Here is a 22,382-nt window from a genome sequence, read left to right as displayed (position 1 = left end):
GTTGTAACCTTGCTCAAATTCTATTTGCAACTAGTTTAATTGCAGGACTGTCATACCGTGCATGAAGCTATAATTCGAATTTTTAATTTTTATTATGTTTGAGAAATTTATAACTACGGGAAATCGTAGAAACTAAAGACAACTTGCTCGAGTATAAAATATATTTATTGTGCAAACACATATCCTTGATTAACATCGCAGTACATGCCTTAAAATGGCGTTTGAATACGTCGATAAATCTTCAAACTTGATTTTCTTGAAGATGAGGTTTCAAACGAAAAGACTTTATCTACAATATTTGATTTATTTTCATTTATAGGATAATTTATAACTCCTGTCGATCGCCAATTCTGTCAAATCAGAAACTGGCTGAGTTCTACTATAAGTACGTATTTAATATTCGATTTTCTTAAGAAAGGATTATATGAAAAAGTGTTATCCTATATATTCGACTTACCTTACGTGATCGTCGATTTAAATCTGGTCTTTCGGTTTCTTGTTCTTTAAAGCCAGTCACTTTTAATAATACTGTTTACTATATCCGATGCCAACAATCTCACTACCAATTTAGTGCTGTGCACTCGTGAAACGTTTTCTCCACAAATTTTTTTGTATTCCCGTTTTCCTTTTGCGCATTCAACGCAGCTCCTATGTTGGAGGACCTTCGATAGGGTCTGACTCGCTGCACCTGACAGGACATTTTTCACTTGGAGCCCCGATTGAAAGCGTTCAACGAGCTCCTCCCCGAAACGTCGCGAATAATCCGGCCGTGTATCGACCGTAATGGCACTTGTGCTCTCGGAGCGTGACTTTTCGCTAACGATATCCAATTCGGGCTAAAAATCATTCCCGTGCGTCGAAAATAAGATATTTCTGAATGAAATGACTGATACTTTCAAAAATTAAGTTATCGTAGAATTCCAATAATCCAGTGTGCTCGATACTTTGGCAATGTTGAGTTATAAAATTGGCTGAATTATTGAACTATATCTGCGATACCGTAAAGACGTTTAATAATCTAATTATATTATTAGATTTATTATACTATATTATATATTGTAGTATCGTGGACAAAAGGCCTAAGAGGTATCGGGCGAATTATAAACAAGCGGTTGCGGAACATGTGCGTGTGGGGCTAAGATAAAAGACGTGAGGCTAAGACAGAAGACAAGGGGTTGCTAAGGGACAAAGACAAATTAACAGTCAGTGTTAGTTGAGAAGCCAGAGAGTGTGAATCGAGAAGTCAGGGAGATAATGTTGCTAGCGTTGTCGAGAGAGTGTGGTCCGCGTGAGAGAGAGAGAGAGAGAGAGAGAGAGCGTTGGATCCGTGGTGACGAGAGTTGCAAATTAACTATCTAGTTGTCTTAATTATAATACGTTATTGTGATTAGTTCACGTTAAGCAACCATCGTTTCCTGTTTAACCAACATATATTTAATTCATTTATTGTAAATAAACTAATTGTAGTAAAGATCCTACAATATTATATATTATATATTATATTATTAGATTATCAAATATAAAACATATAAATACGTATTTTAACTTTCTTAATTTATGTCCATTGTTCGAGTATTATCGACGATAGATGACGGTATACGATTATGGTCGTTACTATCGAAATTCTAGCGTATAACGAAGACATTTTGAACAATTAATTTCTTTAATTTTTATTAGAATTTCAAACAGAAGAAATCCATCTTGTATGAAGACTTAATTAATTAAAAACTTCCTTTGCATTTGCATTATTAAAATGGAAATTGGAATAAATAATTCGGTGGATGTCAAGCTCTAGAAACTTTCAGCTTGGTAAGATATCGGTGCTCGAATCGCGGAAACGAAAGATATTCTTCCGAGCGAGTCTCAAAATGCAACGAGAATACTTTTCAAGTATACACGCGTAAACAGGAAAGTAGTTATCCTTTATAACATCCCTTAAAGCATGCTCGAGTTCCTTAGTACTCTGATCGTCCCAATTCGAAATGCGCAGTACGATCCCAGCGATGGGAATTTCGCGTTGCTCGACTGCACAGCCACAAAACGAGAGAGTTTCGTGCTGTTCTCGATTCGATTTACTACATATAATTCGTCGCAGCAGGAAGGTTCCCTCGTTCGGAAGTAAAGATTGGCCAATAACAGCTCTGTTCGATTTCCAATCGGTGAAAATAGTTACGCATTATCTGTGAATTCTTTTAGATGATTTTCCGCTAGTAGAAGACGAGATAATGGTCCATTTAAGGAATAATTGTAATAACGCCAAACTATGGGGTGATATGTTTAGTGCAAGTCATTGTTTACAAGTTTAAATCGTTAAAGTTACGATTGCGTAAAGAAATAATCATTTGGATATTAACCATTTAACAGTAAGATTATCAACGATCGAAGTATAAAATTTTTCGTAAAAAGAATTAAATTGAAAGGTATATGGACATAATCGCAATACAAGCCGCGTGAGAGGATCGTAGGTAGTAACATTTCAGCTTTTATTAAGACGTTACTTAACGCGGTGATTTAACAGATTTATCCGTGTCAAGGTGCCTTCAAGGATGACGACGGATCTCGCAATTCTTCGATGCAGTTTTGACCAATCTCGGGGAATTGCTATCGTTTGATCGCTTTTGTATTTCGGCAGGTGAAACTCCCTCGATTACGTCAAACTTTCTTTTGTCGACGGTCGTTGATTCGTATCTCACGCGGACGCATAACGTCGACCACATCGATTTCACGAGATCGTTTCTTTCACGAATTCTTCTCGAAACGAGACTTCTTCCTATGGTTTGCAACCTCAGTCTTCTTGGTCCATTGCGTACAAGAAAGAAAGCGGTTTCTCAGTTTTAAGTCTGTTGTTCCCATTCTTCAATATTCCAACAGATACGAACATACGCGAATTTCATTATCGCCATCATTGAGAATGTTTCGTATTAATTTGGGTGCTACAAAATTCGTTACAAAATTCTTTAATATCGCGGGAATAGCCAAATTCCTCCCAATAAAAATTTAAATAAAAAATATTACCATAAAGCAAGTACCAAACTACTTTGAAATCACTTTTAACAATTAGTTCGTGCAATATAATTACAAGATTCTTCCGACAAATCGTTCCATGCGCACAGAATGCGGAAAGGAATTTTCAAGGGCAGTATTCGCGTCGCATAAATTCACCGCGATGGAAAAACGTGCGTCTGGGAACGATGCATGAAGAAAGCGGTCGAAGACCGTGTAAACAGTACATAAACTTGATCGTTGTTCTTCTTGAGCGACCATTACTTACGATAACACCAGGAAGAATGAAAAGAACTATGAGAGGGAGCCGCGGCATGCTTGAAAATACTGCTAACCATCGTATAATGTGATACCTATACCAAGAAAGAAATATCAGCGGAATACATTGTTGGAAAAGTTAAAGATTCGAGAATGTGGAGACTGTTGATACATAATATGCAAAAATATGTAAAATATTCAAAATAGACTCGCTATAATATTTCGTAGATAAAATAAATTTCTACTCAGATATCAGTTCTTTCATAATGTTTACAAAAATGAGAATTTAACTACATAAATACCCGTAGTCCAGTAATTACGATTAAAGGTGATTTTTTGTGTGTACTTTTTAACTTTAATAATTCTGATTTTATATGAAGTTTTCTGTATGTAATATGAGTTCGACGGAATGCGATTTTTCTAACGTGACATTTTTTTAAACACTGATTGACACGTTATATGAGAGTTACCTGTGCATAGCGCATAAAGAAAGAGAAAGAGAGAGAGACAGACAGACAGAGAGAAATAAAGGGATAAGCGGGAGAGAGGTGGAAACTGAGAGAACTCTTGTAATAGCGTTGCTAATCGACTCGCTGTTCCTGGTGCACGTTACGTTTATATTGCTATTTCTTTGCCGACAATGAACTTGCGGCAATTCACTCTACAGGGTATACGGTCGTTGGCTGCCCACTAATTATTATGCAATATGCTAGCCATGCTCTCGCGAGCATGCTTATCCTTTTAGAGGCTCGGCTACGCGAGGCCGAATAAGAACTCGCGACGAGTCGAAGAAACAAATGTTTCGAGGAAGTCGACCTCGGATTAGACAATCGAAACTATCGAAACCTACAACTAATAGATTGTTAGTAGAATGACGGAGAACTCCAGAGAAGATAGATGATAGAAGGTCAAAAGGATGAACAGGAGAAAATGAAAGATTAACAACGATTCGTGTGATTTCGGTAATCGAGGGTAATGGTGATGGACGGCAGAGCCGGAAGAAAGTAGGTTTATCCCTGTTACGAACATCGAATTTTATGGTCGAGTTTGTGTTCCACTTTTACCCTTTTTCAATGGTGTAACACAAACTTCAGAATGAAACTAGAATGCACTCAAAGTTACAACGAAACTTACCAAGTCTTTCAACGATGGAAAGATACGATTGAGTTGAAAAATAAGCGAAGTCAAGAACATACAGAGTTTTAAACAAATCTAACTGTGTAAGAAAAGTAAAAATGTACACTTCATTCATGGTACGTGTGAAATTATGCGAAGTCATTGGAAACCGAGATTTACATTTAAATATCGATGAAAAATTAATTTACATAAAATTTCATAAAGGTAATGCGTTGGAAACATTTTTTCCCCGTTTGATTCGATCAAGGAGAGCCTGTCTTTCCATTGAAATATGGAAAGTCGATATCGACGGAAGATCGAAGCATTTTGTCGGCTCTCAATCGCTTGATAGGCCTTCGGATCTGGTTGCCGTCGAATTTTAATCAGTAGCCCCACAGTGCCTGTGTGGGCACGCGGCTCGCGAACATAAATCACGATAACATAATTTATATGCTAATACCGCGAGTGCAGCGTGCGCGTTTGCGCGGACGCAATGCAGAGCGAAGGGTTTAACTGGGTATAACTACGTATCCGGCTACTACATAGGCGTCGACTTTCGTCGACTGTGTTGTCCTTTTATCGACAAACTCTGACATACGATTAACTTAAACCTTCATATCTACTATTTCTATCGTTTAAACATATTTAATCATTCCCTTTTCATAAATAGATATTAAGCACTCTAAACCTGTATTAAATTCTCCATCTGTAAATAATAAATGTCCGAGGTGTATTCTTTTTTAATTGAACAAGTCTATTCATGTTCATTTATTTCGCAGATATTTAAGATTAACCCAAATTAACTTTGAAACGTCACACGTACAGCGTAGTTTATAATTTTTCAAACATTTTATACTTTACCTCACTCGTTCTATGAGAATCAAGTAAGAATTCCTTGCTGTTTTTAACACATACGTTTAGAACAAGGAACACTATTTTGTTTATATTATCGGTTAGAAACTGTACACGGTTTAATCTCAACTTATTGAAGAAGTATCAGGTGAAAATATTAATACGATGCCGGTAGCGAGTATGTTAATTTCTCACATGGATTTACGATATAATAGCGCATCATCGGGAAATATTTCTCGATGGACGCCAATGGTGAGCCAGGGTTGCCGGCAATGTCGTCGTTCTATGTCATCGTAAACTTGAAACTGGGGCTGGGGGGGCTAGATGCCATGGAACGGGAAGGGAGCACGCCGCGAGGCGGACGAAGGGAAAACAGGGGATAGGTCTCGTTCATTTTTTTGCAATTAAATTGGCAAACAAATAAAGGAAGACGCGCCTGCGAGGTGAATGGGCATCCTGCGGATAAACGAGTTCTCGCGCTGCGGATAGAAGTCTCCGCGTCTGTTCACGGTGCACGGCTGCACGACATGCTGATTTACGAAGTCAACGACATAGGCGACGATCGAGACGACGAAGTAAGCCAAGGATCGTTTTGATATCATATTTGGAAAAACGTCCAGTTGTATCCTTGTATTATCGAAATAAACAACTTCGTAGAATTTTTTTCTATATGACTGTTATGGAATAGTCACGTTTCAACTTTTGAATAAATCGTCCGATGGAGTGATGCATTACGCCGGCACGGGCGTGTAATCTTAATCATCGAGAGAACCTAGACGTATCATAGTCAATGTGGTACTTGAACGTTATTCAAGGGTGTATCGAGAATGGTTCTTTTTTCTTAATTAATATCTTTGAGGCAATCGTAGCTGCATAAGCGCCTTCTCTGCCATCTATCATTTCTTCATTTTCGTTTCTTGCCCTTGGTTCTGTTGATCGTTTATCGTTGTACGTGTAACGGTCGGATTAGACGAAGTGGATGTACGTGTGACTCGTTGAGCGTACACGATCGGAAGCCAGAAGCCTGAACGGCATATTAAGAAGCGCGTTGCAGTCGCGCGATTTGATTAATGCACTTGGAAATTGTATGTTTGATGAAGAAATTTGCTGGCAATTACCCGCTACTTTTTAATCCTGCGGCTGTGTTCCGTCGACGATAGAAGGAGACAGACGCGCGTTACCGACCGAGGGAACGTTTGAAAGTTCTCTTAAACGGTCCCGTCTGTTTACCCGGTTTATTTCGCTTTCTTGTGCCGAGTTAAAAACGCTGGTCTTCGCGGTTAATCGAGAGTACTCAAACAAAAAAAAAAAAAAAAAAGAAAAAGAAAAAAGAACTGGCGCGAAGTGAAATGCAATAAAACGGAACGATTTTCCGGGCGATATAGCTTCCTCCTCGATTATTTTTCACTGCAGCTGCTCTCGTAGAGAAGTCAAAGATCATTCTGTCTATTTAAAAATCCCACAGTTAGAAATATTGAAAACACGCGATCCAAATATTTTGACGATCATTCCAGTCGATAGAAAATGTTTGTAATCAAATATCGAAGTCTCGGCTGTTGAGATTGTAAAAAGGTGAATATAACAAACCGGTATCCTTGGTTACACTGCGGTTATGGGCGGAGAAGGCCGGCACAAAGCACGGTGTTTTTGCGGCGGTGCTCGTGGCAGAAATCGCCATGCGGATGGAAAGTGTCCGCTCGATTGCTGCATCGACCATCCTCAAGGTAACGTGATCAATGTATCGTAATAACGGTCATTTAAGGACAGATCGCTGCTATTCGTACAGCCTCGTAGCGAAACTCAACTGGGATCTATGGAGGAAATAGAGGCAAGGTAAATATCGTCCACCATATATTTTTTGCCAACAAGAATGTACCGGATCTAGGAAGGAAATAAAATCCTAATTACAAACTACGCATCGTCGCGTAAACAGAACTGCCACTTAAATAGACTTGGTTCGAAAATGTCCTTTTCATGGTCCATGCACATTGTTGCTCGGTGTTTATGCAAATCAGTTCGTTCAAACGTGGGCCGGTCTACGCGGCCTCCGGAACCAAAATCCTCGTGGATGTACCCGTATGCTCGACGTCTACGCCGACTGGTTGCGTTAGTGCTGGTATTTCAAGCAATACGTACATACCAGACGTAATAACGGTAATTCGAAAGGAACACAGCAATTTGCATTTCTTTGAAATCCGTTATGGGGTTTAGAAAACGTACGTGTTCGTTATTTTCGACTATCTGACACATTCCTCTTGCGATATTCGCGCTATACTTTTTCGAAACGAATTAAACAGGCGATCTGAGCACATCGAGATCTATGGAATCATCGTGTTCCTTCTTCTTCTTCGTTTGGTTCTTCTGGCACAGCTTGCGCAAAGCTCGCTCAGATATATGCAGCCCATTGTATTGTTCGCCAGCAGAGAGAGGCATTATTGCTCAAACTGACACTAGGACGGAAGAGAGGGTACGGGATTCACGATGTATCAGTATGAACGGATCCTAAATCGCCGTAGGGCTGCGAGCTGGCCCCAGCTCAGCGGTAATGCAGCGTAAGCGACCAAAGGAGTTCCTACAGCTTGAAGAGGGCGTCGCTTATCTTTATGCATATTTCACGGCGTTTTGCGTCGGGCGAATGCTCGCGCGGAAACGAGGAACTCGGCCGCGTGTGTATTGCATCTTTACGACTTACCCGCCATAGAAACCCTTTCCGGCGAGATGCAACGTGCACGTGCGCGTGCGCCCATGCCCAAGCTCCAACATGGCCAGTCATACACGCGTTTCAACCGGCGATACTTGCTCTACCAGTTACCAAGAATACTATTTCCAAGATTGAGCAGGAACTGTTGGCGGTCTAACGAGGTCTGTTCCCGGGGAAATTATCATCTTATCGTTTCACTCACGATCAGGTGGATCGTACAATTTCAATGATTTTAGCGATTGTGATGCATTCGGGTTTGTTCTTGTATCATGGAAGAGTAGTATGTCGGTGATTATTATTCGTAACCGATGTATGACTTCTATCGTAATGTTATTCTAATCTTTGGTTTTAACAACCATCAGGTAAATAGGGGAAATTTCACTTTTCAGTTTCTTTCCTCTGAATATTTATTTCTATCGGGAAATATCTTTGACTTGACGCACGTTTGTATCGTACTGGAAACGCTGATAGATATCTCAAAATTTCTCTAAATCTTTTTCGATAATTAGAATCGCTAAAACTGAGGAATTGAGAATTTCAAATTTCAAATACTCGAATCCGAAATTAAGAATCTGAAAGTCTTGCACGTTGAAGATTTGGTACGTTCCAAATATAGAAGGATGAACATGCTGGCCATCACAGCGCGAGAGTAATTGCGAAAATGCCTTTCATAGGAGTAATTCAACCATCAAGGCCCACCTGTCGCAACACTTCGAAGAATTCAATTTCTTCGTGTACTACCAACTCAGATCGCGAATACATATACCTTCACTCGTACAGAGTAACTGCCAATTTCGAATTTTAGACTTCCCTATATGGACTGTTAATGGAATAATTTTCATGGCTGTTTGGATGCTTAGTTTGGAAGTTTCTCTGGAATCGTCTACGTAGCATCCGTTATAGACGGAATTACGTATTTCAGATGCAAGGCACATATGGAATGTGATCTACGCGCGTCTTGCATGTATAATACGGCATGCGGTACTATTGCGCAATGCTTATGTATATTATCTTGTTTCTAGCCGGTATCAGTGATAGCACTGAGCATCTATCATGCGTCAAGATTTCAGCGTTATTCCAATCTAAGATCAGCTTAATTTGACCGAGTTACCGTTAACCGGTTACTATGCGAATACATAAACAACATCGGCTTGACGCTGTTTAAATATCCGGGCTTTTATCGCCATATAACGTTAGCTTGATATTTTCACGGAGAAAGCGTGCCATTATTAATATAAATTTGCATATATCGACAACGAATGTCTCGTTAATGCTTTTAGCAGAAGATTCATGAAGGTATTAAACTGCCTGAATTCTTAAATGTATTAACCTACATTTTTCTAAATTATCTCAGTTTAATTGATTTCTTGGTGTCAGGTGGACACAACGATATAATGAAAAATAAATTGTTAATTCTTGCAAATTTTTATTAGAAATTACGAAGATAAGATCGCTCACAAGTAATGAAACGATGTGCATATTGCATTTTTACTCTTATCGCAATGTAACAAATTGATAAAAGGCACGAGTCTGGGTCGATCCTTTAGCGAACTGTTCAGAATTATTTTCTATAAAATGTTGAACGTTATATACATTTTGTATTTCATACTGTTAATAAATTAACGTTGTTAAAATTTGTTATAAAATGATAAATTATGTTAGTCACACTTTCGATAGGAATCATAAATTTAATCGAAGCTTCTATATTTATCTAAAGGCCATATCTCATCCGATTATCTAGAGGAAAATTTTTCCAGGATATATACTTCCTAGATCTTCTGCGTCGTGATATTTATATTAATCCGGTGGTTTTACTCCTATTTACAATCCATTTCCGCTTACGGCGGCACCAGGGGTAACACGATTCCTCGGTGCATCCAGCTCGAGATGTATGTTACTGTTGCTGTTGTGTAGTGGTGTCTGCTCTAGGATCGTGTTTCACGTTCAAAAGGAAAATGTATCGCAAATATGTGTGTTCCTGGCATAATATCCGCAATAAAACGAACTATGGTTTCACTCCTTCCTCCGGTGTGTAACCGAGTACATACGTTGTTTATGCACTCGACATTCAACTTGTTTACAATCCACACGACATTGTTTCTAAAAATGTTGTTTCTCGTATGTTTCTAACGTTTCTAACGTGTTACGGCAATATTCTCGTCGCACAAAGAATGATAAAGCGATTTCTTTAATACGAAAGAATTACTGATCTACCTAAATATCGATTATTTCGTGGAGAACGATGTTTTCCAGAGGTACAAAATAAAGTTTGCCTTGATATCGATCGGCAAAGTTGGCTTGATTACGGCGACCCTAAGTAAACTGCTCACCCCTTGTGTAATCTGTAGATTATAGTCGTGAAACGCTCAAGTATCTGACTTTTCCGTTGCTATACAATATGGTTATTTCGCGATGAATGGAACAGCATCCTAACCTTATAATAACAGATTCGAAACATTTTCCTTTGATACGCGAGAGCTCGTTTATTTACAATATCCGGATACACGGGAGTTTCGAACTGAGAACTCAATTTTCTCTATGTTTTCTCGAATAATCATTCTTTTCAAGTAGCTCTCGTTGGACTATAGCAAAATCAACACTGCACCGTGTCAGTTACCGCTAGCGTGTCGCGCTTTCACTCCACGGGACAGGTTTAATTTTATATCCGATCATTTCACAGATATTACTAATTACAATACGTTCTTGATTTCGAACGGTCTAAACGATTTTAATTTAATGTCTCAATAATAGGCGAATCCATTCTAAATGAAGAGCGACAGCGACCACTCGATCGAACAATTACCTGTTAATTGTCCCAGAGTTTAAGTCCCTGCAATTAAGTGCAATTTACGATCACAGGTACAATAAGATTCGATTGATATTTATCTATACCAGCGTTCATCGAGGATCGTAGGCACCGTATAATATTCTAAAGAGAACGTCGAACATAAGGCAGACTTAAACGAGATGGAATCTGTAGCAGCAGTACCAACTCGATAGTTCCGTGCAACATTGATAATATCTCTCTTGAAGTCAGTCGCGGCGAACAATAATTAACGGTGGCAATAAATAAGCTGGTCTCCGTATTGTGAAACGACAACGCCGGCTGTAAATGCAGCAGTTTCTGCCGCGGCTCTAATTAGTCTGACAATTATAGTGCGTTGATCCAATTCACCATAAGATTATGACTCCTTATCAAGCGAACAAGAGATCGTTTCACACCCTTTCTTAACGATCGAATCGATCTACTTAAATCATTTTACGTTTTGTTATTTACCAAGTACAAAATGACCAATAGCGTTCTGCTAGATAAAAATGACGTAACAAGCTCGTAAATAACCGCGGAGAATGCGACTTGAGACAAATCACAAAACATGACTTGAACAACAATAAAGATAAAAATTATTAAAATTGTTGAAGTAATTACTTGAAGAAAAACTCTACAACTTTTTCTTTTCTATATCCGTGACCTGGAGACCGCTGTTACGAGGAGAATAGAATTTAGTGAAAAAATTCAAAATAAGGAAAGGTCCATATTATTGTGCCTTTGAATATAAATTTTGTTTTGGATTACAGGGTTTAGAAATAAAAGAGCTATAAGTACATTTCTATTGCTGTTTCTTGTAGCCTTCAGCTACAGATACACACCAAGGTTAACTTCTTGCTAATGTCCTTTGCCAAAAACATATCAACGTGCTCTCTATCATTCTTTCTTCCTACTGTATTGTAACACTGTAAGAGTGAGGATCTGGATCAGCATACACTATACCTATACTTATATTTATACTTATACCTATACTTATTTCAATATATTTTTCTATTACAAATTCATCTACTCGTTCCTCTATCAGTCAACCTATAATACAAGTAGTACGTATATGCATACTTATTCGTACGATATTTTCTGGCTTGAAGCCTAAAAAAGGTCGTAAACGCAAGGGAAGTAAGCATTCATGGGATGTGATCGTGTGACGATATGCAAAACAAGAAGAGGGTGGCTCGAGCTATTATCGTTTGCCCTTCAACGATCGATTCTTCCCCGACTGCCTTTGCTTGCTAAGCGTGACGAAAGCATCTGTCTGGCACCAATTTATCAATTTGACGTTTTCACGTTCTTTCAAAGAAGAAAGACCTTGGAGATTCGTCGTCTTCTTTGATCTTTAATACAGCCTCCAAAGTAGTCAACGACTTTGACTCTGATCTCGTAAAAAAGGGCATGAAACCTTTTAAACTCTCATAAACTTTTACAAAGTCCCTCCTCCTCCATTCAATACTCAAAACTTTGACTTTCTAATAGAAGTTTCTTGTCTTCCCCGTAGTCTTAAGGTCCTTTGAGATTTCTCTTCAAGATTAACACCTTTGTGGCATCAAATTTGCGGAGATGGAAAGAATTCATTTGTTAAATTTATAACCTCGCTATATCTGTGTGACCTCGCTATATGACGTGTATCACACACTACACGTCTAAAAAGATGCTTCGCAATCCGACTACTGAATTTATGTGCGAGGACAAGTGTTAAAACAGACCCAGACAGAGATTGTAAAGTCAAGCTTCAGTGAGGTGCAGGTATAAAGTTAAAGGAAAAGTTAAAGGTTGCCGAGGATGCTGGCACGAAGGCGGCATTGTCGTAGATCGAACGAATCAGTGAGCCCTGCTAGCTAAACTATTATCATCTTATTTCCTGCCTTGCAAGAAGGAGCAGCTGTGGTTAACGTTCCCCCGGAGAATGCTCCACCCCCGGCTAGTGCTCATTGAAACTGAAGAGGTGCTCTTCCCCGTCGAAAGGCGGATCCCAATTTGATTTCCTTTGCCTGGCAGCATGAGCTTCGATGAGCAACCATTGAACAGATCGTTCTCTCCCGAAGAGAAAAGAAATCTAGGTGTGGTCAATAAACGGCCTGTCTTCACGAATGAGCGTCGATTCGGTTAAATTAGCGATCAGCCGTTCTGGAACTTGTTTATGGACAGATAGAGACCCATGGATGGAACACGTTTGCGTGGAATCTAGGTGTTTGTAGTGTTTGAGCGGCTTTGTCACGTTCGCTGCGTGTCGCGTAAATTCGCAACCGACAGAGTAGAAGAGGCCACGTGGACCAGGATTACGACAGATATCGAAGAGTCGACAAGACCATAGAACATCCGCCACTTAACTCGTTGCCTCGTCTCATCCTCCCCTGCCGTTAAGGTTGCCTCGCAAAATTGCTCGTAATTCATATTGTCTCATTCCGGCGTAACGGTGCATCCAATCAACGCCAATCTTCGCTTCGGAAACGCTGAGTTGTAAAAACGGCTCAGCAGTTCGGAAGAGATACACCGTATCGTTTTATTATACGTACACGTGTATCATATACGTCGTTAACGTCTAATCTGGCCGTTTCCCAAAAACAATTTCGACCGTCACGTCTCATGGTGTTTGTATTCGATTCGTATCTCGCGCGAAAGGAACAAAAAGAGGGTTCGTACGAGGATTTATAATAGCGTAACGAAATGTCGCCATCATCGAGTCAGATTATACGGAATAGCTAGCCTCTTCGACGAGGCATAAAGCATGTAACTAGTTGTGCTTCTGAATAAAAGAAAAGTATGTTGGGTATAATGAACGGACAGTCGGTAGCCACACGGTACGGTTGTAACAGATCGTTACATGGAAAAATGTTGGGAGGCTAACTCTGCCGAGAGGAATGCGTTCCGCGGGCTATAACACGCATAGAGAAGTATACAGATAATTCAGGATAATGCGGCGTGTACATCGACTCACCTGAAACAAATTGTAACCTTTATCGTACATCCACATCTCGTCGGCTGGATGCTCCTTGGGACTCTCCCGTGGGCTGGCGTTCAGAACCTGAGGAGGCGGGCCCCTAGTCAGCTGAATCGCCAGGGACCTTTGTAAAAGCAAGAGGCATCGGGAGGGTCCTGAGCCTCCGGGGCTCGTCCCGTCTCCCAAGATCGAGCCCATTTTTCGAGGCCCGTTCTTAACGATTCCAAACACTCGGCGGTGGTGGCATCACGGAATCTGAAAAACAGGAAACGAACCCGTTAACGTACTTCTGATGTAGCAATTTCGCGTTGAGAGAAAAGGACGAAAGTTAGAGTTTGAATTAGATCGAAGATCGATTTACTTTTTGCCACTATCTCTCGATCGTAAATCCGCGAACGAAGAAGTTTGATGAACTCGTAAGAGTGTTTTCTTTCTTTCTTAATGGTTTTTATTCATTTACTTTCAACCGACAGGTAGACAAGCGTTGAATTCGTTTGTGTATACAAGCTTTCCTCTGATAATTCTTATCTACGATTACGTAGAGGAACGATAACACTCGTGGAGTTCGCGGTACCGTTATCCTCGTTTGTGAAACTTTCGCGCAAACTCGAGTGCTGCGCATACTATCAAGCTACACGGGTGGATGGGACGTTGAAGCAGCACCTTGCATTAGTTGCATTATTCCACGAGGCTGCTTCGAGGAATTCTGCAGCTGCGCGTTCACCTCGAATCGACGTTCGGCAATTAGTACCTCTTAAAAGTAATTAAACGCAGCTGGATAATACTTAACGCGCGAATCGATTTGTAAAAGGTTTCGAGCTGCTGCGTTTCTCAATATGTTTAAGGTTTCTTTCCATTAGCACGATCGTAAACTTTTGGAATAATCGTATGGGTGTATATATATATATGTATTTAATTTCTCTGTAGAAAATCTTTGACACGGTGAAAGGATGTTTATTCTTCCAATTTGTACATATGTGCCTCACAAAAGTCAAGTTGATTAACCTTATTTTTTTTTTATAAATTTCTTAATTTCGTTATGTTAGGCAATATATGCGATGTTCAATTTTCAAGAAACAGATAATTTACTTTTATAATTTCGCTAATTACAAGTAAATGGCGCAACTGACAGTAAATTCCTGTTGGAATTTAAAAGAATAATATTTGTAACATCGTTTATCTGTACTTTCCAATTTACAGAGTTGATCACTGTGGCGTCCGAACGCTTCGTATTTCAACCTCAGTTTTATCTCAACAGGCAAAAACTGATACCAAATTGAAACAAAAATTTGGGCATACGTGCGAACAATGATTCTTTCGCATTTTCTTCGAATTTGCAAGATTTTTTAACGACAGAAGAGTTTCAACCCAGAAAACTGGGAAGAATTAAGTAGGATAATTAGCGAAGAAACTCGATGAAATGTAATGGATGAAACGTTCATTTTCATCTCGACACGTTCGATTCGCCCTTCGTCTCGTTTCCTGCCGGTCACAAAGCAACGTCACGTTTCTCTTTATTGTATCAACAACTACCACGCCGGCCTCCTAATTGATTTACGCCCAGTCCCTTTGGTCATCAGCAAGCTGGAGGAATCTCATCCGCAAAAATCCACGTGGTCGCTAGGACTAGAGGTTGCAAAAAGGGGTGCTAAAGAGGGAAGAGCCGTTTCGGAGAAGAATTATGTGCGAAGGGGACATGATTGCATCAACGTGACGGCTCTGACGTGAAACACCGTCGGAAGAAATTGTTTTCTCGTGGATGCTTCCTTTTTGGAAATTTCATTATGAGCGAAATGTAGTAGAAGACGAAGAATTCTTTTTCTCGGCACATTTTCGTTTTCTATCGAAAATATTTCATATAAAAATGTGGCGTATTCTTTTTCCCGAATCTATCTTAACTAGAAGCACTGGAGAAATATAGGTTTGCACATTTTTATTTCGTAAATTAAATCGAGTTCGTCATAATTTTACTCGCCACTTTATAATCTTTTTAAGTTGGTTAGCCATCTAGAGATAAAGTTTATTATATTATTCTATTCTGAAACTTGTCTCTGCTTTATAGCAGAGTGGAAAAATCCGCTTTGCGATCTAGGTTCGATAATGATACACAGCGAAGAAAAATGGCTTTTGCAGCTATCACTGATAACAGCATGGATGAATATTATATCGCTGTACAACGTGCCAAGATACACGCTCTAAAACGTCTAGATCTTTTTGGTAAAACAGAACGGTCGTAAATTTGGCACGGAAGCCTGGCAATTACGGCCGCATCGAATTGTGGGGCCCGGAAGGAATCAACGAAGTAATCTCGCGCCTTTGGCAACGCTCCAAGGCGCAGCCGATCCAGACAATTCCTCTAATATAGTGTTGCAGTTTGCGCTACCCTGAAGAAATTGCACCGACCATGAAATTCGTCCGCGAATATTTTTCTCTCTTTGGTCCCTTGTCCCCTGGGGTCAGACGAAATTCATTGGTCCTATAAACTTTTTGACGTCCCTTGCTGAAATATGGGAACAATGAGGGAAACGTTGACAGTCTTTGAATACTTTCTTCGCGTTGACAAATAACAACCAAGATATTTGATGTTTTAATATTTGCATATTTTCGTTAGTGGAAATATTTTCTAGCTCGTCATTCGATAGAGAGTAAAGTGAAATTAGACGCAAATTGGATTTTGTTAAATGTTATTACGAATCAGAAAATTAAATATTCTCAGGAGAAGTAATAGTCGTAAAGAGGAAATTGCGGAGATTTTATTGGTCGTTTTGTAAAGAATTACAGCTCCGTGAGACATCTTTTATATCTCATTACATATCAAATGGAGAATTTTCTGTAAAACGTGGAACGAGTCGAGGAACGTAGAGAGGATAGATCGGTGTTGTTAATGGAACAATAATGTAACTTTCTCAGTATTCAATTAGCAGACCGTTCATCATATTTTATTATCGTGCCGATCTTGAGAACAGGCGAAACTTCTCCTGCATTGCGGCGATTGAATACTAGAAATGTAGATATAAAATGGCGCATAGACACGCAATCCCTGCCAGGTAAAATTGTTCCGTTAATGCTTTTTGTTCGTATGGTCGCTTAATTTCCTTCGTTTCACCTTGTGCTAGTTTGCCTAGATCGTACTCGACTAAAAATCAGGAAAACGGAAAGGGAGAAAAAAAAGAGAACTTCCTCTGGCGTGACTCACCGACACATGCACTTTCTTGAATCGCGTAATACGTTCATGCTTTTTATGGATAACGATAAGACAGGAAATAAAATCAACCATATTTACAAGGTAACGTTAAACAAGATATGTACGTTCGATAAAATCGCGATGAATTTATATACTAAGCCTGCGAGTGAAGGTCGCAATGACGCGGCAGAGAAAATTAATTTGTCTCGGAGTGATTCATCAATGAATCTTGGGAAGTATGACCGAGTAAATTTGTCTTATGAGACAAATTAACCGCGTCGGCGAAAGTTGATCGTGAACAGTTGTCATTCACAGCTTAAAAGGTATATAAATTATCATTCGGCTTCGAAAGTCCAACGAATCTCTAAAGACTAGTAGGTTTCTATTTCTGAAACAATCTTCTGAATAGAATATTTGCAGTTTTCGATTGAAGTTCGGTTTTAGTTTTGTAAAGTTTCGAATACTAAGATTCGATAACTGAAAGATTTCTAAATTTCTGACAATTCGAATATTTGAATATCTTCAAAGCATCTAAAAATATAAAAATTGGAATATTCCAATATTTGAAAATTTAAAAGTTTGGAAGTTTGCACGTTTGAACATTTAAATATGTAGAAACCTGAAAATTTGAAACGGTTAAGATTGTTCTGTCACCGGCAGTGTCACTGACTTCGTTTCACCTCGTGCCAATTTAAAGAACGGAAGACATCCGGTCTCGCTTCGCTCGGGGTAGACTTCCTGCAGTATGAGTCATCAGCGTGTCTTTGCATTGTGACGAATCTCATTAAGTCGCCGTCAGTCATGCCGGCTCTGTTGTTAACCACTCGTCTCCCGAAACTGGCCATCCAGATATGTCGATAGATTGATTCCAAGATCGTGCAATGATCCTTTTCAGCTCGTACCAATTTCGTTCATTGACGCGCGTGTCGAGAGAAAGTCATTCGACAGACGCCTTATTTTTCATTCAAATCTGAACCGCTTTATTAACTCGTCTCTGAATTCGATCGAACACAAACTACAATGATTTTACAGCTTTCTGATTCGTTTGCAATATAAAAAAATACGACGTATATACAATTTTCAAAAATCGAAAAAAATATGTATCGATTGTATGGAAGTTACAAAGAACGAACCATATTCTAAGGGAAGGCAGATTCAACTATGATCGTCCTTTACATCGTCCTTTAACAACTTCACCGACATAATTTTTCATCGATCACCCTCACTTTCCCAAAGTTAGATAGAACAGGGGATAGAACCGTTCCAGCGGAGTCCCATTCCATACGCAGGACTTTGCTCACAATGGAGCCATTTAAATGCATTCCTTGCGTCAGTTATGTGTCTTTTCCAAAGGATGTCTCGTCTTATCAAAGAAACTGATTGCTTCATTCTGTGAAACGATTCCAACGGAATTTATCCAATATCTTTGCTTGTCGATATTCACGTGCCCCTTTCTTGTTTATTTCTTTTATTCTTTTCTATTTATATCTTGTTTATTTTATTTTTTTCTTCTTGAAAAACTAATTTCCAAAAAACCACTTTCTTGTCGTCTGTTTTCCTCGTTCCACTCGTGCAACGTCTTCCCATCTGAACGAACATATTCCGCGATTCTTGACCTACAATGACGATCAAGATCTCGCAGGCTCTACATTCGAATATTGTGGGTGGATTGCTTCTAGTGTTCCATGGTAGAATGAAAAAGTAGGCCGCACGGTTCATCTTCCACAGTGAAGACTATCGTGGCTTGAGAAAGGCGAGGATTGATTGCCGGTCCGATAAGCCCGCTGTAATTTCTTTCTTACCTGTTACACGTTCAAAATTGAACACGATAATTACACCCTTAATTGCCAGCACATCAACGCAATCCTCCGTGTCTTTTTAATACGCACCTGTAACGCCACGACACGAAGCACAGTCACGGTGCTTTAGTAGTAGTTGTTCATAATTGCTGCTCAAGGTCGCGTAGAATATCTTGTACAAGCAGATCAATTTGAAATATTCGAAACTGACTATTGCTGGAAAGTGTTTGCCAGTGATTTCCAAATGGAAAATCTAAAACGTCGGTTGAGAAAGCTTAAAATAACAGTCGAGTTAAGACTGTTTTCCCAGGAGGCAGACAAGAAGGCCGCGAGTTTATCATAGTCTCGTCGTTTCGTTTCACAATTAGTCGACACTAGACGCGGATGAGCATGCCATTGCCCGTAAGAAAATCTGTTTAGCCTTGCACGGATCTGTATATGGACATATCGGCGCACACATGAGCGCGTACATACACCGGTGTTTATGAAAGATGAATAATAGCGCGAGCTATAGCAAGACTGAGAAGTTGAATCGTGCCTAGAGAGAATCGTGCTCAACTATAATACTTTTTAACTTGTCGATAAATACGTGGCCGTTCGCGTACATAAATATTTGTCAGGATTTCAGTGTTCCCCCTTCTCTGCTCATCGGCGAGAAGGTAGAATCGCCGAGAACGATGGCTACCACGGAATATTTGCACAGGTACCATTTTTACGAGCGAATAAATCACCCAGCGCGCTTTCGATCCGTTGTAACATCAATTTGCCACTCTGTCGTTATTCATCCATCTGTTGGTACGGTGTCGAATCGGGTATATACGTAGAATGCAGACGCGAGGCGAGTAGAAGAGGCTTGCATATATTAACCGTTGCCACGGACCTTTTGATGTAGCACCGGCTCTTCCAGCGAACGGAACGAGCTTCGTCGAGTGTCTAGAAAGCACATCGTCGGACCATTCCTCGTAAACCGTATAACGGGTAGGATCGAACGAGCATCGTCGCCCCTAATGATAGGCCAAATAAAGGCAGACGTCCCTAAAGAGAAATTAGGTAATTAAAAGCAAGTTGACGCGCCGGCAGATGCAGTCGCGCTGTAATTTTTACCGAAGGTTACTCCGCTCATTCCGCGAACACCATGACCAATCTGATTTACCACCGAACACGATTAAAAGCGAATGTCGATTATCGAAAATATGTATAAGAAAAGAGAAACTACTACTCGAGTGATCGAACGTCGAAGAATATTTTTAACGTTGGTCGATGGGATAGTTTTATCGGATGATCAAGTCGCTGACTTATCCATCATATGTGCCCAAATAAATTACTCATTCTCGTTTTTTTGAAATTCAGAATCTAGAGAAAGCGTAATCGTTCAGCTGCGGTAATCCTTTCCCTATTAAACTACCGAGAATATAGAAAATTCTTAAAAATTACGTACAAGGGTTCTTTCGTTGGAGATCCAATTTCTGTCAAGAAACAACGGGCTTTTGCACTTTGAGTCGTAATGGATTTTCCATCGGTATCATCGATGCTACTGGTATATCATCGAAAGTACGATCTTAGCCTGAAGAACCACAAATATCTAATAAACATCGTGACGATCTAGAAGCTAAATTTCGTCGTAGCGTTTCACGCCCAGATTCCAACAGTTAAAACGATTGTTCGTACCTGTTCCGTTTCCCTTTCGATTATCCGCCATATAATTGAGCTTACCCTCCGTTTCTGGCTCCGTTGCTAAACTGAACGAGGCGTGTAATTTTCAAATTTACGATCCTTCGAAGTCATAGGAGGGATGAGTTCTACGAACAATGTTCCGTCCCGAAAGAACGATCCCCGAGGGTTTGCTATGTATCTACGTTATTGATGGAAGAGATGCGCGTATTAAACGCGGCGCTTTCGTGATTTATTAAATCAAGCAGCACGATACAGCAAAGCGACGGTTTATGTTGCATTCAACGATTCAACGTGACTTCATTGTAAGCACCAGCAAGGGCAACAATGAAGTGGAAGTCTTGGTCGTTCTGTCTTTCGACTATAAGCACACACGGCGAAGAGGATGTATCCACCTACCGCTGAATCACGGAAAAGAGTTGCGGCTCGAGCAGCCTCGATACATGCAGATAACGAGCCAACTGTTGAACGCACGGTTTATATTCGTATCTACCATGGTGTAATTATATAACAGTGACCAGTGCGGTGTATAATTATGTTTGAGTTCACCCTGCAGCGATACTTGACAAATATACCAGATATACAACGTCGCGCGTCGGCCCGAAGAAACAGATGACGAACGATCGAAGGAACGCAAGAACAGAGAAACGAACAAAGGAGCAGAGAGAAAGATAAATCAAACGCGTGTAATAAAATATCGATGATATTTGTGAAACCGTGAAAGTAGCGGGATGATTTCTTCGTAGAAGAAGCCTACGAGATAGCGTGACTTTTTATTGTTTTAAATGAAATGAATCTTTTTTCTCGAGTCATGGGAAAGATTCCAGATCGGTGCAAAGACCTGCAAACAGAGGGTCATTGTAAGCAAGTTGTTATACTCTTTCTACTTCATTGTGAAGATTTCTTCGCGCTATGCAGGGAAAAAACGTATTATTAGATGTACAAAGGTAAACGCTGCTTATCAACCATGTTCTGTAATTGTGCGTAATTCGTGGAGACAAAACTTTATTCAGATCGACGATTTTCCAACAAACAGGAGAATATCGCAAAAGCGTGCAGTACGTGTACTTGCTCTGTCTGTATATACGTACATATGTATAAAATCATAGTAACAGGCATTTTATAAGTTCTCCATAAGGATTAATAACAAGAAATATTCCTAGCACCCATAAAATTAGAAGCTTCGTCATTTCTGTCAAAATCGAGTCCAAACAATTTTGTGACCTGTTCGGTTAAAGCTAATTTTGACACATGCATATCTTTATATACATATACATGACATATTTCACATATATTACTTTTCAAACTATATTTATGTGTTATTATATAAGCATAATAACAATTACATTTTTCGAACAAATTTTACCATCACATAGTTAAAATGCTTTTCATTCGGCACTTCGCTTTACCGCTATAAAATAAAAAAAGTATTCAACACAACTCGGAGTCATTTCGTATCGATACGCAAGCGTAAAAGATTCCTCAACAACGCAGACGAATAAATCGAGTGAACGTAAACAGACTTCTACAATCGGCTACATTTCCTCTTTCTCACGTATACCCGCGCACTCCACACGTTTGTAATTTATTAAATCGAGGAGAACGCTGGATCGCGTCTATCTGGCATTCATCGATTCCGGCGAGGCAACTGGATCGTGATCGTCGCGTTGTCCCGTCAACGGAGGTCGAAGACACGAAGTACGCGCGCTCCCTTTCGACGGGACGGCTCGCGGGAAAAGTCTTCGCCGCATGCGGTCTCCGCTCGGATGCACAAGCCGCGCGGACACATGCCGCGGCGCGGCTCGCAAACGTATACATAATGAATGGCGCGCGGTATTATTTTCTGCGGAGCGTGGATAAGGTTATGAATACGTAGCGCCGCGAGCACGTATAACTCTCGTGAGTACGTATCTATCCGGGACCACCCAGGTCCGCGCGTTAAATCCTTGCCAGCAGCTGCCCATTCGTCCATTACGCTCGTATACCATAGTCGCGGTCGGTGAGAGAAGGAGAAGAGGAGTCCCGGAGAACACACG

General features: G+C 40.1%; 1 protein-coding gene and 1 long non-coding RNA gene across 4 annotated transcripts in view; one reads left to right on the top strand and one right to left on the bottom strand.

Moving 5' to 3' along the window:
* The window catches only part of LOC112214051, a 140,738-nt gene that overhangs the window by 50,139 nt on the left and 68,217 nt on the right, over positions 1-22,382 (top strand). The window lies entirely within an intron of this gene.
* Positions 1-22,382, bottom strand: part of LOC100741684 (storkhead-box protein 2) — a 115,899-nt gene that overhangs the window by 42,679 nt on the left and 50,838 nt on the right. For both annotated transcript variants that reach the window (XM_024372355.1, XM_024372359.1), the window contains exon 2: positions 13,690-13,947. In XM_024372355.1, the coding sequence (XP_024228123.1) occupies positions 13,690-13,890 (201 nt within the window). In that variant the 5' untranslated portion in view covers positions 13,891-13,947. The remainder of the gene's footprint in view (positions 1-13,689; positions 13,948-22,382) is intronic.

Source organism: Bombus impatiens, unplaced genomic scaffold (genome assembly GCF_000188095.3).
Source record: "Bombus impatiens unplaced genomic scaffold, BIMP_2.2 scf_0011, whole genome shotgun sequence".
Taxonomy (NCBI): Eukaryota; Metazoa; Arthropoda; class Insecta; order Hymenoptera; family Apidae; genus Bombus; species Bombus impatiens.
The sequence above is the reverse complement of the archived record's forward strand: the minus strand, read 5'-3'. Positions and strand labels throughout refer to the sequence as shown.